The sequence below is a fragment of the Schistocerca piceifrons genome, chromosome 4 (genome assembly GCF_021461385.2).
Source record: "Schistocerca piceifrons isolate TAMUIC-IGC-003096 chromosome 4, iqSchPice1.1, whole genome shotgun sequence".
In the NCBI taxonomy this organism is placed as follows: Eukaryota; Metazoa; Arthropoda; class Insecta; order Orthoptera; family Acrididae; genus Schistocerca; species Schistocerca piceifrons.
This window is the reverse complement of record NC_060141.1, coordinates 418,929,468-418,944,754: the sequence shown is the minus strand read 5'-3', so window position 1 is coordinate 418,944,754 and position 15,287 is coordinate 418,929,468. Positions and strand designations below refer to the sequence as shown.

The window sequence follows — 15,287 nt, the reverse complement described above, 5'->3', positions numbered from 1 at the left end:
GGCCTATTTTAATATTCATTTTATCAGTATACATTAGCAGGGACCATAAAACATGAAGAATAACTGGTTCTTGAGCAACACTCTATGCCTGACTTGCCCTGTCTCATTTTGCCCTGCCAAGCACCGTCTGCTACCATCATGCAGTGCTGCTAAATCTCACCGGAGTACTGATTATTCCTCATGTTTTACTGTCCCTGTTATTACATACTGCTAAACTGAATATTGCACTAGACTAATTTGGGATGCTGTATGAAATGGGCATGTAAAATTTTGCTTTAAAAGTTATTTTGTCTATAATGAGAAACAAACTTAAATTTTCTGTTAACACTGTGCTTCACATGAAACATATGATGAGCAGTAGTTGTTTGGACTGATTCCACCTTAACTTTGCAAAGCCGAAAGTGCTGCCAAAACACTGTGAAAAAAATACCTGGCTGTTCTTAGGTGACACACATTGTATGTCTTTACTCCATAGCCATGTGTCTCAAAGATACCTGCCATAGACTAAATCATTCTGGCTTATTCCATGATAGTTGTTTGATAAAAAGTATGCTAGCTGTATCACTTTGCGTATCTCAGGCAGTTGTTTTAACCTACAAATGTGGACATCTCAGTGGTATGAAGATTCACCAGAAATGACATGTTTTGGATCCCACATTAAACTGTAGGCTCCCTTTCCATGGCAGAATTTCTGGGACAGGTTAGGGACATACAAGCTGCCAAGGTGCTGTCCAATGAAAGACTTGCACCATGTCTTAGAGCCACTTGAAATTATAATCATCACTATGTCATTATTAAGCAGGTCGTTACAAAAAATGATTTTAATTTGTTTTGATTGCGCTAAATATTTAAGCATGCTTCATGTCTGCTTTTGCAAATACTTATTACAATGTACAAAATATTGCTTTGGTGCCTGCGTTGGGTGTGAGAGGTGGAGCACATTACCTCTGAACTACTATTCTCCCTGTGCAGGCTGTGCAGAGAGTGTGTGTAATATTTTGATGCAAATCTGTAACATAGTTTTTAGAAATAGGGCAGCGAAATAAATAATTCTGAACACTAAATTGCAGAAATAAGTCAAGCTATATTTTAGCATTCATGATCACACAGAATAGCTCATAACAGTATGTTGTCAAGGTAAGACCACAAATTATACAAAACATTGCTATAGATGTCTATTATATTCCATGTAGTACATTCTGCTGCCTACACATACACATATGAAATATATTGTCACATACCCCCAACAACACTCCTGCCAGAAATGGAAAAATGCAATGATAAAACTTCATCTTATAAGAGAAATCTAATACAATTAATTTGGTTTTCTAGAGTAAAAGACTGTAACTATTGTTATCAGCATGATGAGCAACAATGTTCACTGTAAAGAGACACGTAATTTTTAAACTGGTAGATAACTAATATTCTTCAAGATTTTGTATGTTATCATGTAAATGTCAAACAAATAGTAAGACTCCTAGATAAACAGCAGCTATGTAGTGTAACTGATGTAGCAACAATATATTTTCCTAAATAGTGTCTTCCCTCCTAATTTGATTATGTTCAATTATTTTCTGTGTAAGTATGTATAGAATATTGCAGTCTTTTTATAGTTGATTGTTAGTAATTCTTACAACGTAGTTTCTGGCAGTGCTTATCTCTTCTAATGTGTGCATCGATAATTCAATGTCCATACTTTTTCTCTTTTGTAATAATATGTGTCATACACACATGGATGGATATATATCGCACACACACATGCGTGAATGCATATTTTAACGTGGACATTCTTATGTTTTCCTTATTTCTTATCATCTGCTTGTCCTCATTTTGTATCAAGATGAACATTATGTTGTTTCTGCTGTCCTTACAAACGTGGTGCTTAATGTAATAGGATATTCTGATTAAAATACAGAAATTATTTGTTATAAAATTTTGTAGGAGTCACCTTAACAAACTGCTCTGGAGATGGAAACTTGCCTGAATCTGGTACTGGCTGGGGTGAAGGACACTCTGAAGAGCGGCGGGCAAGTGCACCATTGAGAAACAATAGTGGCTCTCCACAACCTTCACAAAGCACTCATCGAGCTAGTTGGCATGCTCCAGATCCTCATTCTTGCACGTAAGATGATTTAATGTAATGTTCATCTAAAGGAATTTTTGTCATGCAGTAGTCATAACAGTTTGTGCATTTTGTTTCTTATGAGCTTTATTTATCTTTTGCCTGCTGATAAACTATTTGTCTGATAAAAACTTGTTTTATTTTATTTCATCTTTACCTACAAACACAAAACTCATATTGACTACATACAGTTATATTCCCATCTGTGTTAAGAGTGAATGAAATATTTACTGCCTTCTTCCCTCTTTTTGGTGTGTGTGTGTGTGTGTGTGTGTGTGTGTGTGTGTGTGTGTGTGTGTGTGTGAGGGGGAGAGAGAGAGAGAGAGAGAGAGAGAGAGAGAGAGAGAGAGAGAGAGAGAGTGTGTCTTTTTCTTTGGTTACTTTCTCATCTTGTCTGTGTGTGAACTCCTTCAGATCTTCTTCTAACTTCATCGTTTCCCATATTTGTGCTTTTGATTTTTTGCATTTCCTCTGAGTTACAGGTAGTTCACAGGGCACCAGCAGGTGTCATCTTAAACTTCATAAAGCAATCCTAGACAATTTTAATAAGTCTGTGTAGAATTTTCTGGAGATCTCTTGTTTTTGGAGACTATAATGTTGTTTTTTTTTTTTGTTAGACAGTACTGATTGAAGGCATCTGATTTTTAATATCCAGCTTTGGATTTTTTTGCCATTATGAAATTTCCAATGAGTGTTGAAGGATATAGTGTAACACCCATTTGGTTTTAAACCCAACAACTGGCAGTGATTTAGCTGTAAAACCAATAATGAATTGTGAACTTTAAAATTTTCCCAGCGAATTAAGTGTGCGAAGAGATTTCAGGATTGCAACTGGTCATCGTAAACTTCATTCCATGATATTTCAAGTGGAACCTGCCTGTCATCTTCAAATGTCCAGTGAAAAATTGACGAATGAAGTTTATGATGATAGGCTGCAATCCCAAAATCTCCTCAAACAATAATGATTTGTTTATTTGACGAAGATGGTAAAATGTTAACAATGAAATGGTCTAAGCAGTCATGTTCAGATCTTAGAAGAAAATGTCAAAGAGCCATAAAGAATCACCCAATCATTTTGTTTAATGAGGCATTACACACAGGACACTATGAATAAATTTATAAAGCAAACACAAAAAGGATAAAACAAAGAAGAACAAAGACAGGGAATTGATAACTCCAGAGTTTAAAGTATAATATGCTACAAAGAGTGAGGAAAATTGAGAAAACAAGTCATAGTCAAGAAATGGAACTCCATAATAGTCAGAAATCTTCTGATCTGTTATTAAGTAAAGTTAAACACTATTGTTATGTTCAAAAAGATGAAACAAGTTAAACACTATTGTTGTGTTCAAAAAGATCAAACACTGTACGACTAAGGCAAAAATGGTTTAGAACATTAAACTTATCAAACAACTAAAAGTTGTGACCCAAAGTGAATTGGGCCCCAGACAACAGCTCTGTCAGAAATCTTGATGCTTTTAAATCATTGACCTCCAAATTCAATAATTATTTCCTCAGAGTGACAGTAAACATTCAACCTACTTATAAAGAACTAAATATGGATGCATTAGATTTCCTCGTGCAGGTATTAAATGCACTACCAGCAGACACTAGTTTCAAAAATATAGCCCCTTAGGTGCCTACAAAATTCATCAGGTCACTAAAAAGAAATAGTTGTCTGGTGTTTCTAGCAGAATATTAAAATCTTGTGTTGATCTATTATCCGGGAGTTATTCTTGTAATCTGTCAATGTCTAAGGATATACTATATTTCCTGACAAACTTAAATATTATGTAGTTACACCCATCTATAAAACTGGGGATAAACAAACCACCTATAATTACAGACCAATTTAATTCCTTCTAATCTTTCCAAAAATATTTTAGAAAGTGGCCTTTGTTGAAATATTGCATAATTTAACTCAGCAGAACTAGTTAACTGCCTATCAGTTTGGTTTTCGTACAGTATTTCCTACAGAGAGAGCAGTACAAAACCTCGTGAAAACTACTATAAGAGCTAAACCAGAAAACTCATCCTGTTTTTGTGAGCTAGCTGAAGCCTCTGCCAAATAGATTTTTGTAATCACAATCAAACTGAAATGTCATGGCACTGATGGTACCCCTCTTAAATGTCTAGAGTTTTAGCTTCAAAAGAGAAAGCTGAGGGGCTCTCTGACAGACTGTGTCACAGGCATGATCCCAACCTGAGAAATGGAGTAGCATATTACGTGGATTCCACAGATCAGTAGTGCTCTCCTCTCATTCGTAAGCTATGTAAATGATTTATTTATTTATTGATTTATTTATCCTGGCAAGATTAGGGCCATCAGGCCCTCTCTTACATCTAATCAGGCATTCTACTTATTTTACATTCATATGTTTTAGTAGGCATGTTAAACTACATCTAGTACAAAAAGTGAAATAAACAATTAGAAAGGTACACCTGGAAAAATACATACATATAAGTTTATATTCATAGATCATAAGTACCGTTATAATTAGACATTATTGAAGAGAAAGATTTCTGATAGGAGTGCTAGCAGCAGGGAGTATGAGGGAGACTCATGGTGAAGGGAGGAGAAGAATAGAGAGACATGATGAAACATAATTAAGGAAATATAAAGGAAAAGAAGATTGCGTGGCTAATAGAGATAGATGAAGAGGAATGCATCTCAGGAGCAAGATAGGAGACGCTAGCTTTGCTATTTGACAGATGAGAGGATTGGCCTTGTACATTAATTTTGTGGAGATCGTTATGAGGATGGTAGTAGGAAATGCTTCAACTTCTTCTTAAAAGCAGCAGGAGATTGAATTTTGCATAAGGTAAGGGGCAGTTTGTTCCAGAGGCGGACAGAGGCAACTGAGGAGGAGTTTGCAAAAGTTTTTGTTTTGTGAGTGGGCATTGTTAGGATACCAAATAAGAGTGACCTCATGTTTCGATTATGATGGCATGACAAGTTTTTAATCTCTGAAGGAAGGTACTGGGGTGCTTGCGCGATGAGGAGTCGGTGAAGTAGACATAGGGTGTGGTAGTCACGCAATTTGTCCGGCTGCAGTCACCCTAGCTCGGAGTGTGAAGCACTAACATGATCATATCGGCAAATGTTGCAGGTGTAACGGACACAGGCATTCATGGCTAGTTCTAGCCGTCTTTTGTTTTCACTACTCATGCCTTGTTGAATCACATCACAATAGTGGAGATTCGGTAGAACGAGTGCTTGCACGAGCTGGCGTTTCAAGTCCTGTGGAAATATGTTCCGAAACTTTTTGAGAGCATAGAGACAAGCAGACGTCTTTCGGCACACTGCGACTGTATTCTCCGCCCAGTTGAGATGCTCATCCAAAGTTACACCCAAGTTCTTAACAGTTTTCTGATATGGTATTGGAGTACCGTCGAGCAGAATAGGAGGTAGCCGTTCGTGGAAAACTGAACTTATTAATTTCTGATGGGCTATTAAGATTATTTGCGTCTTTTTTGCATTTAGTTTAAGCCCCAGGTTTTTCGCCCATGTCACTACTGAAGACAGATCATCATTCATCTGAGCGATTGCAGTGTTTAGATCTTCGGGTCTGACGCTTAGGTAGAGCTGGAGGTCGTCGGCATAGAAATGATATTTACAGGAGGACAGAACCGACGAAATATCGTTGACATATAAAGAAAACAAAAGTGGTCCTAAGACTGATCCTTGTGGCACTCCCGAGGAAACATGTTTCCAGGAAGATTTTTCACTTACGCAGACAACACATTGCTGTCTGTCTTTTGAGTAGCTTTCAAACCATCTCATTGCACTATCTGAGAAATTAAGCTGTTGCATTTTTCTGAGCAATATGTCAAAGTTAACAGTGTCAAAAGTTTTGCTGAAGTCCAGTAGCATCAATATTGTTGCCTTTCGATTGTCGATGGCATATTTCAGGTCATCAGTTACTTTAATTAGAGCAGTGTTTGTGCTGTGATGTTTACGGAAACCGGATTGAAATTTCTCATATAGGCTGAATCCATGCAAGTGTTCAGTGATTTGGTCATGATCAATATATTCAAGTGCTTTGGAGACAGCAGGCAGTATGCTAATTGGTCGGTAATCACTAGGCAGTTGCGAGTTTTCGATCTTAGGGATGGGTTGAATTATGCTTCTTTTCCATGCAGTGGGGTATATTCCGTTCATGAGGGAAAAATTAAATATGTCAGTTAAGGCAGGTACTAAGATATCGGCAACATTCTTAATCATGGTTATACCAATACTGTTGTTGCCTATTGCATCAGAAGAGATTCTCATTATTGCTTTTCTTGCCGTATTTGTTGTTACATGTTTTAGATGGAAGGTATCGTTGTTAGTTATCCTGTTTGGGGATTCTTGTGGACGGTAATTATCAGCTGTGCTGGTATTCAGAGGTGCAGAGAAGAATTCATTTAATTCGTTAGCTGACACATGAAGAGTAGTTTCCGATTTTGCCTTTCCGACCCGCAAGCTACGGAGATTCTTCCATAGAGTCGTGGGCGTCAGATCGCTGCATACAAGGGAGCGAGTGTGCCTGATTTTAGCATTGCGAATGCATTGTTTCACTCTGTTCCGTAGCTTTCTGTATTCTTCAGAACGCTCGGGTTTCGGATCTGCCTTGAAACGCCTGTGGGCAGCATCCCTATTAGTCATCATTTGACGTAATTCAGCTGTCAGCCATGGAGCAGGAGATTTCCTTACACGGATTTTGTGCACAGGTGCATGTTTGTCATAGAGGGCAGTGAGTTTATCACCAAGTTCATTAATTTTGCCGTCGATTGTAGGTTCTCTGATTATTTGATGCCATGAGATTTCTGGGCAATCGGCTGTTAGAGCGTCAAGGTCAATACGTTTCATATTCTTACAAGTTATGTAACGCGATTTGATCCTTGGGGGCTGCACAGAGTAGGCCAGGAATATTACATCATGTGCTGAGAGGCCAGGGGCCGATGTTTGACCAACATCTCTTACTTTGTCAGTCTGTTTCGTTGCGATTACGTCTATAAGAGTATGACTGTGCGCCGTATGGTGTGTAGGTTGTAATGGAAGGATGTTCATGCTATTGCAACTAAACAGTCTTCTTAGGTTTATTGCGGAGGGAATGTCTCTTAGCAGGTCTATGTTCAAGTCACCCATTACGATGACACGTTCGTATTGACACTGAAGTGAATGTAATTCCGACTGGAAGGAACTCATTGAGCTTATTTTTGGCGGCTTGTACACGACGACAGTCAAGAACTTCCGACTTTGTATATTTATTTCAATGAACATGAATTCAGCCTCTTTTTCTTCAGCAGGGTTTGACGTACACAAGATTTTCGCTTTGAGATCTGTTCGTATACACACACTGACCCAGCCCCCTCGCTTTTTTGATCTGTCTGCCCTAAGAAATGTGTACCCTGGGAGATGAATAGATGCAGAGGATATGTATGGTTTCAACCACGTTTCGGATAAGAGGATTACGTGGTAGTTTAGTTGGTTGAAAAGGAGGCTAAGTTCTTCGTAATGTGCAGGTAAATACTGGATGTTGCAGTGAGCTGCTAAAAGCTCTGACGTGTTCCGCTGAGCAGCCTGGAGTAGGGTGGCAGACTGGTTTGTCCCTTTGTTAGGCACTACCAGCTGCGAGGGGCGCTGGCCGGTGCTTCCGCCAAGTGACATAACACAGGAGTGTCCGAGATTTTGTGCGCCCTATTTGTGACTCCGCGAGTGCCGAAAGAAAGGCGACTGCAATAGATTTCCTGAGGTTGCGGGAGTATAGAAAATGGATTAGTGGTATTCGGTACAAGGAGAATATGACCAAAGTAGTGACGGCTGTGTGTCACTGTGTATCCTATGTCGTAAGAGGAGAAATGTAATTAGCGTATTTGAAACAGCTTAGGGTGGAAATAAGGGAAAGGGGAGTGATTCAAGAGGCCGATGCTGCCAGCAGAGAGAAGTAAGCTTAATAATTAATAGATTATCGTAGGAAGCTACAATTAAATTGGAATTTACTAAAGTGATACTGGTAGTGATTATCGTAGGAAGCTACAATTAGATTGAAATTTGCTGAAGTGATACTGATAGTGATTTTTGTTATGAACAATTTAAACCGAAGAGATGGGTGGTTGATGAACTAAAGGAGAGACTAATAATTGCAATAGAACTATTATAGAATGGAAGAGAATAAACTGAGAAAAGGAAAAAAAGTATTAGCAGTAACTAAAATTAAGTAGTGGTTAGAGCTACAGATACAAAAAAAATAGTAAAAAGTTAATACAGTTACAAAAACAATTAGTTGAAGGTACAAATATGGGTATAATTTAAAAAGGTAATACAATTAGAAGACTATATCTGAGTATAGGGCTGTTACAATTTGCAAATGGTGTTAAGTTTGCACTTTTGGCTCGAGTAGCTTCACTTAATACTATTCAGTTCTGTCGTGTTTGTGACTGTCTTCTTTCCAGCTGCTGTCTTAATGATTACTCTGCCATCCTGAGTCCACACATTCTGAAGACCGAAATGGGATATGCCACTGTTTAAAATCTTTAGCCATTCGTCTGTCAGATCTTCCCTTATTGTAAGCCCTGTCCTTGCTAACTACTTCTTCTGGGTAAAGATCTTTGCCCTTTTTCGGTATGAGACAAATTTAATTATTATTGGACGAGGTTTGGTAGCACCTGGTAGTTTTCGTCCCTCCCGATGGCTCCTGTCAATGTCTGCCTTGGTCACTTCAACGCCTAATTTTTCACGTGCAATCTGTATAAGCAGGTTGTCTGTGTCTTCTTCCTTATTTTCTGCTACTCCAAACAGTCGTAGACTATTTCGCCTTTGGTACTGTTCTAGCTAATCTGTTGCGGCAGATAGTTTCACTTCCAACTCTCGTGCCTTTTTCTCGTATTCAGACACAGACTTTTTTAGTGCTGTAATTTTGGCAGTATTGGCCTCAACAGTTTCACGCATTTTGGCCAATACTGCTGCCGTTACAGTGTCTGATATAGTGCCTGCTATCAGATCGAGCCGCGGCCACACCTTCCGCCAAGAACGAGCCCGCAGCACTTGCTGCTTCCCTGCTGCTGAACGCACTGCTGTTGACTCTTCTGTTTACCATTTTCTCGAAGATATTGGCGGAGCACAGAAAAAAAATAGTACTACTGCACAGAACACTGTTGTTTACACAATTTCCACTGGTACTAGACAACACTACCTGCGAGAACACCTTCGAATTCAACTAAATTTCGCGAGCCGAACTTAACACGTGTTACACTGCAGCTGCCATGATCTCCCAGAGACTGCAAAGGATGGTTTCAAAACTTTGTTTTCTGATGACACAAACATACTGATCAACTGTCAGAACGCAGCCTAAGCAGACACAGCCAAGATGATTGCTGAAGAGGCTTCAAAGTCATTCACAGTTAATAGTTGATGTCTTAATCTAAGAAAAGTGTCTTAATCTCAGAAGGGATGATATTATACAATTTGAAACAAGCAAAAATAACCTCCTAACACCAAAAGTATACATTAGTGGTCACACGCTAAATAAAATACCCTGTGTGGTCTAGTTGTATAATCAGTAGAAATGAATCAACAGATATGTATTCTAATCAAGAATTTTTGCTCTTAGAAGCATCTCTCAATGTGTTAACATAAAGGCAAGAATGTTGATTGACTTCCCATATTTGTAATTTGTGTTGTCATATGCAGTTATCTTTTTGAGAGTGCACCTAAAGTAAATAACCTGTTTATTCAACAGAAGTGATCAATGAGAAAACTGTGTAAAGTAGATAACTGCATATCTTGCAAAAGGATTTTTACGGACTGTGAAATTCCTACATTCATTTCTTACTAAATTTTATTCCAAATGGTTTTTGTTACTGTCTCTGAAAATCAGTTTCAGCTGCACTGAGGGGTACACAATCACAATTTAAGGAGCAAACAAAATTATCATGTTGCCTTTTCACTCTTGTTTTGGGTCCAGAATGGAGATGCGTACTATAATGCAGTCGTGTTCAACAGCCTTCCTTCTAACATGAAGCAAGAATTTTGGAATCCTAACCGGTTCAAAAGAAAGTGAAAAACATACCTCATGAACTACTCTGTCTACAAATTATCAGAATACCTCGATTCAAAGACCTAAAAGTTCTGTTAGCTGCATTGCAAGTAACAGTGTTTGTTCTAGAACTGCTTAACAAGTTGTAAAATACTGTGTTCAGCACTCACTGTTTAAAGAGGTAAGTAATTATTATTATTTTTTTTTTTTGAAAATACCAGTGTAATCAAGTAAATGTTAAACTACCAATTGGACATAAAAAAACCAGTTCTTTAGTATAACTGAAGAGTCAGCAGCTTTCTGGATGGTAATAGCTGTCTTTCTGATCTATTTGATTAGATGTAGTAGGCCAGAGGCCAGAGTGGACAGAGATAGCAGTCATGGGTGTGTGGCATGTGCTTGTTTGTGTGAATGTGTGCACATTTCTGTTTTCTATAGAAGTCTTTGGGCTTATATCTAAGAATCTTTACATCATGCTGTCTGCAACTCAATGTGTCATCTTTACAGTGAGTAGCAGTCAATCCTTTTCATAATATTATATCATCAAATTTTCTTTTTTTTATGTATATATTGTGGTATTTGCAAAAATTTATCACACACACACACACATTCCATTTTATCTCCGCATCATGTAAGGAATGGTCAGTGTGAACTGTAGGAAGAGAGCTCAAAGTATTTCAGAGGTGCTTGCACTAAGTAGCCAGTCACTTTTGAACTGATCTAGTAGATGTTGTCACGATTAAAAAAAAAAAAATAAATAAATAAATAAATAAATAAAAGTCTGATCTCGAATCCCTCTAGTCTCCCTTCACCACAAACTTAAAAGTAGTTGCTGTATTATATTCTGAAGAAAAATTAGATCAAAACTGTCTTCCAGTAACTGTGAAGGAATAGATATCTTGTTCGATTGGCCAAGGGTTCTGTAGGACTTATAAACACCTGGTATCATAACGATTTAATGTAAGTATATGCTGTGATACATCTGGCAGACACAATGCTGATGTACACCTGGGAGATGTCATGTTGCATTCTTCAGCACTACTCGGAACATGCCAAATTTGTTTGCTTTGAGCAGAAAGATAAATTAAGAGTAATCGAATACAACCACAATGAAGACAATATATTTGATTTTGAGTCATAAGTGAATTCCGTGATAGCATAATAAAGAAAGCCATTGAAATTAAAACAACTAATGACTTGGTAAGCTAGAATGGAGATTTCCAACTAAGATGTGTTTGGGACCCAGTTCTACCCACTACTGTGTTTTCTTGTGCTGAATTTAGAACTGTTCATTCATATTTATTTTCTCTAACCAACATCTGAAGATTCAATGACAGTGGCCACATTGGACTTAATAGGTAAAGAGCAAAGAAAGCATGATAACAGAATGACTCTTCTGCAGTATTTTGCCTAGGAAGGTTTGATAAAAATAAAATTCTTTTAAATAATTTTAAAATTTTTTATTTCAACCTCAGTTTACTCAAGGTTTGAGTAACATGAGATTAAAATGGATATAAAAAATTTTACTAGATGGTCAGTGTGTTTCCCTAAGGTCATGCACCTAGTCTGTGTAAAATTCTTTTACTACTTGTGTAGCTTCAAATAATAATTAGCCTTCATTTGTCAGCATTGACAAACGAGACCCTCGAAGAATGAACTCTACACTACAATAGTGAGACAAATTCCTTCAGCAGGAAGATAACAAGTAATATTTTCTTTAGATGTACTATATAGTTAAATTACAATGGTTAACATTTCAGTTATTCTTAATTGTAACAATAAATTGCAGGGAGACTTTTGATAATGCAGCTGTGATCTGCCTGTGGTCGCTGGACGTAGGCTACTGCATCACTGTGAACAGCACTACAAAGATAAAGACAAAAAGATGAGACCGCATTTTCATGATTACCATTAATTCCAAATCTGGCAATGAAACGAACATATCTGTATGATGATAGTGAAATATAATCATCATAATAAACTGAAATATTAAAATATAAATATTTATCTGATGTTGTTCAGGTTGAAAAGAAAGCAATGTTACTGGCATATGTATCCCACTCCCTGCCCAAGTAATGCAGGTCTTCGAGACCACTGTTAGAAATTTTATTGTCTAACAGTTTTAATAAAATGCTCCTTTTAAGAATGTTATAACTAGACCTCAGACATTTAGGTTCTAAAAATTTTGAATTAAGTACCTAAAATAGGTTCTATTACTTACAAAAATAGGTTATAAAAATAAGAAAATAGGTGACCAAAATCGGTCATTTTATCGTCTAGAAAGGTAAATAGGTTGACGAAAATCCACATTATATTATTGTCCATGTCCATCATTACAGTCATAGTAAATAACTAACAATTTCTCCAGATTTTCCATTGAGAAACTGCATCTTTTGTCTGTTAATAGCATATGTTGAGAATGAGCGTTCCATGTCAATAAATGTCACCGGAGCATATTTAAATGATGGTGTTAGGCGCAATGGGACCACACACTCATGTTATGTTGATTTACATGATAAGAAGTCAACCAATGTGCAGAGGTGGTCAGTCTTGGGTTTTTTTGTAGCACTGTCTTTAGTTTCTCACCAACTTTCATACCAATAGGATCTGGGACCAAATTGATTTTTTCTTTCACCTTTTCTATCAATCGCAGTTGTGTGTAGACTGGTTTCCCTTAACACTACAGAGATTTAATAATACGGACCAAAAATGCGTAATGAGATTTTTATGTATACAATGTCATTGCAAATTGTTGGATCCTTTACAAGATCTTTAGCTGAAGTGATGCTCACTGCCTCCTCCCGCAATTTAAGAACCATGTTCATAATGTCTTCCAAATGTTCGCTGTAATATTCCATGGCCTCTAGCCATGTTCCCCAACGAGTAAGTATGGGTTCTGGCGGAAGTGGCACACTGGGAAGTTCCTCACTAAGTTACTGGATTCTTGTTGGTGCTTTAGCAAAATCCTTTTTGATGGTTTAAACTAGCTTATTTACATGTGGAAATTCGAGACATTTCATCTCAGCTACATGATTGATGGTATAGGCAAGACATTTGATATGGAGCAAGACTGGATAAAATACTTTCAACAATTTAACAGCAGCAGTCATGTATGTGGCTGCTTCAGTGTAGATTACAAGTACTTTGTTTTCATCTAGACTGTTCAGGGAAAAGTAATTTGAGGGCTTTATTAACAAAGTGAGCAACTGTTTCCTGGTTAGTCTTTTTCAGCTTCTTGCTGCAGATCAGATGAGGCAGAGAAGGAAAGTTGCTACTCACCATATAGCGGAGATACTTTCAGCCGTTAAGCCCTTTGTCCGCAGTAAACACACACACACACACACACACACACACACACACACACACACACACACGACTGCAGTCTCAGAGAGCTGACACCATGGGTCTCTGAGACTGCAGACGTGTGTGCAAGTTGTGTTTACGCACGTGTGTGTGTGTGTGTGTGTGTGTGTGTGTGTGTGTAGGCGCGCGCACACGCGCTTGTGTGTGTGTGTGTGTGTGTGTGTGTGTGTGTGTGTGTGTGTGTGTCTACTGCAGACAAAGGCCTTAATGGCCGAAAGCTTTAATTGTGTGAATCTTTTTGTTGTGCCTATCGCGACTCAGCATCTCCGCTATATGGTGAGTAGCAACTTTCCTTCTCTGGTATTGTTACATTCCATCCTGGATTTTCCATTGTTTGATTTCAACAATAAAATTAGCCACATTTCAAACTTGTCTGTCGATTGTCTCATCGACAGAGATCCACATGTGGACGGGTCGTGAGTTGTGCTTGGGTGGCTCAGATGGTAGAGCACTTGCCCACGAAAGACAAAGGTTCCGAGTTCAAGTCTCAGTCTGACACACAGTTTTCATCTGCCAGGAACTTTCATATCAGCGCACACTCCACTGCAGAGTGAAAATCTCATTCTGGAGAGATTCACGTGTCTTAATCGCCTGTATCTTCCCTTGTCCTGCTCAATGTATTTTCATATGAAGTATCTAGATAGTTCTTTCTCAATGTGGATTCTGATGCAATGCTGTGGTGACAGTATTTCCCTAGAAAATTTTTGAACTCGCTGTTTTCTAAATTTTTGAATTGGCTATTTTCTAGTGCATTGAATGGTATGTTTGCTGCAACAGTGGCTCGACACAGGGCAAGATAAAATTCATTTTTGTTTGATGCATTTGGTTTAGTTACAAATGTTTGTTTCAAGTTTGATTGATTTTTTTAGCTTTGCCTAGTGTTTAATCCCTGCAATATGTTGAGTTAAATGCAACCTCTGTTCAGAACGTTCCTAAAAACATTAAGAAATGAGAAATACTTTGTGGAAGAATTTATGTATGTGATCTACTTAGCAAAATTAACTTACATTAAGGGCTTAGAAACAATATTTTTGCATTCACATGTGCCTGGTTTAAATTAACTCAAGAAAAACAGTGGAATCACTCTCTCTGAGCGGGCATAATGGATAAAAGGTTAACGTTTTACTTATGTCTTTGTTGTGCACATTGCAATGAATAACTCTTCTGTCTGTAGAGAAATCAGAAAATTCTTGTAACCATTTTGCAAATGGTTGTTTGAAAAGTATTACTTTCAAGTAAAGTAAATTTCCTTTTACACAAGATGTACTCTGTGCGCGAATATGTCCAATGAATTTCTTAAATCACGGAGCGTTTGACTCTCATTCAAAAATCAAATCTTTGAGGAGAACCATTTAGAATATTTTTGAGCCCAGAAGATGAGACATTTATGTCGTTGTTAAAAATTTTACTGGCACATTTGTGTGATGTATCTTAAAGTGTAACACACGCAAAAAAGATCAACATTATGTGTGAAAGCTTAGCTTCTCTTGCAGCTTATTAATCCAACATTATACGTGAAAGCTTTTCTTTTCTTGTAGCAACGCTATGTATATTAATTTAAACCATTACCTTCTCCTATTTGTGTGTTTGTGCTGCTTAACAGTGATGTCACTATTGGCTGACTACATCACGTGTCCTATGTTCCGAATATCCACTGTCATCGGCTGGCGAGATGGCTTGACATGAGCTACGACTGGCTTACAAAAGTGCATCGCAATCTTGATTTCAATCCTTCGGAAAGTAACATGTGGTGTTTGGTGGAATTCGTATTTATACTTTCG

The 15,287-nt window shown here is 37.7% G+C and overlaps 1 protein-coding gene across 3 annotated transcripts in view; it reads left to right on the top strand.

Moving 5' to 3' along the window:
• Nucleotides 1-15,287, top strand: part of LOC124795017 — a 237,859-nt gene that overhangs the window by 142,078 nt on the left and 80,494 nt on the right. For all 3 annotated transcript variants that reach the window (XR_007016637.1, XM_047258782.1, XM_047258781.1), the window contains one exon: nt 1,942-2,122. Coding sequence is in view for 2 of the 3 variants with exons in the window: in XM_047258782.1 (XP_047114738.1) it covers nt 1,942-2,122 (181 nt within the window). In the remaining variant the exon portion in view is untranslated. The remainder of the gene's footprint in view (nt 1-1,941; nt 2,123-15,287) is intronic.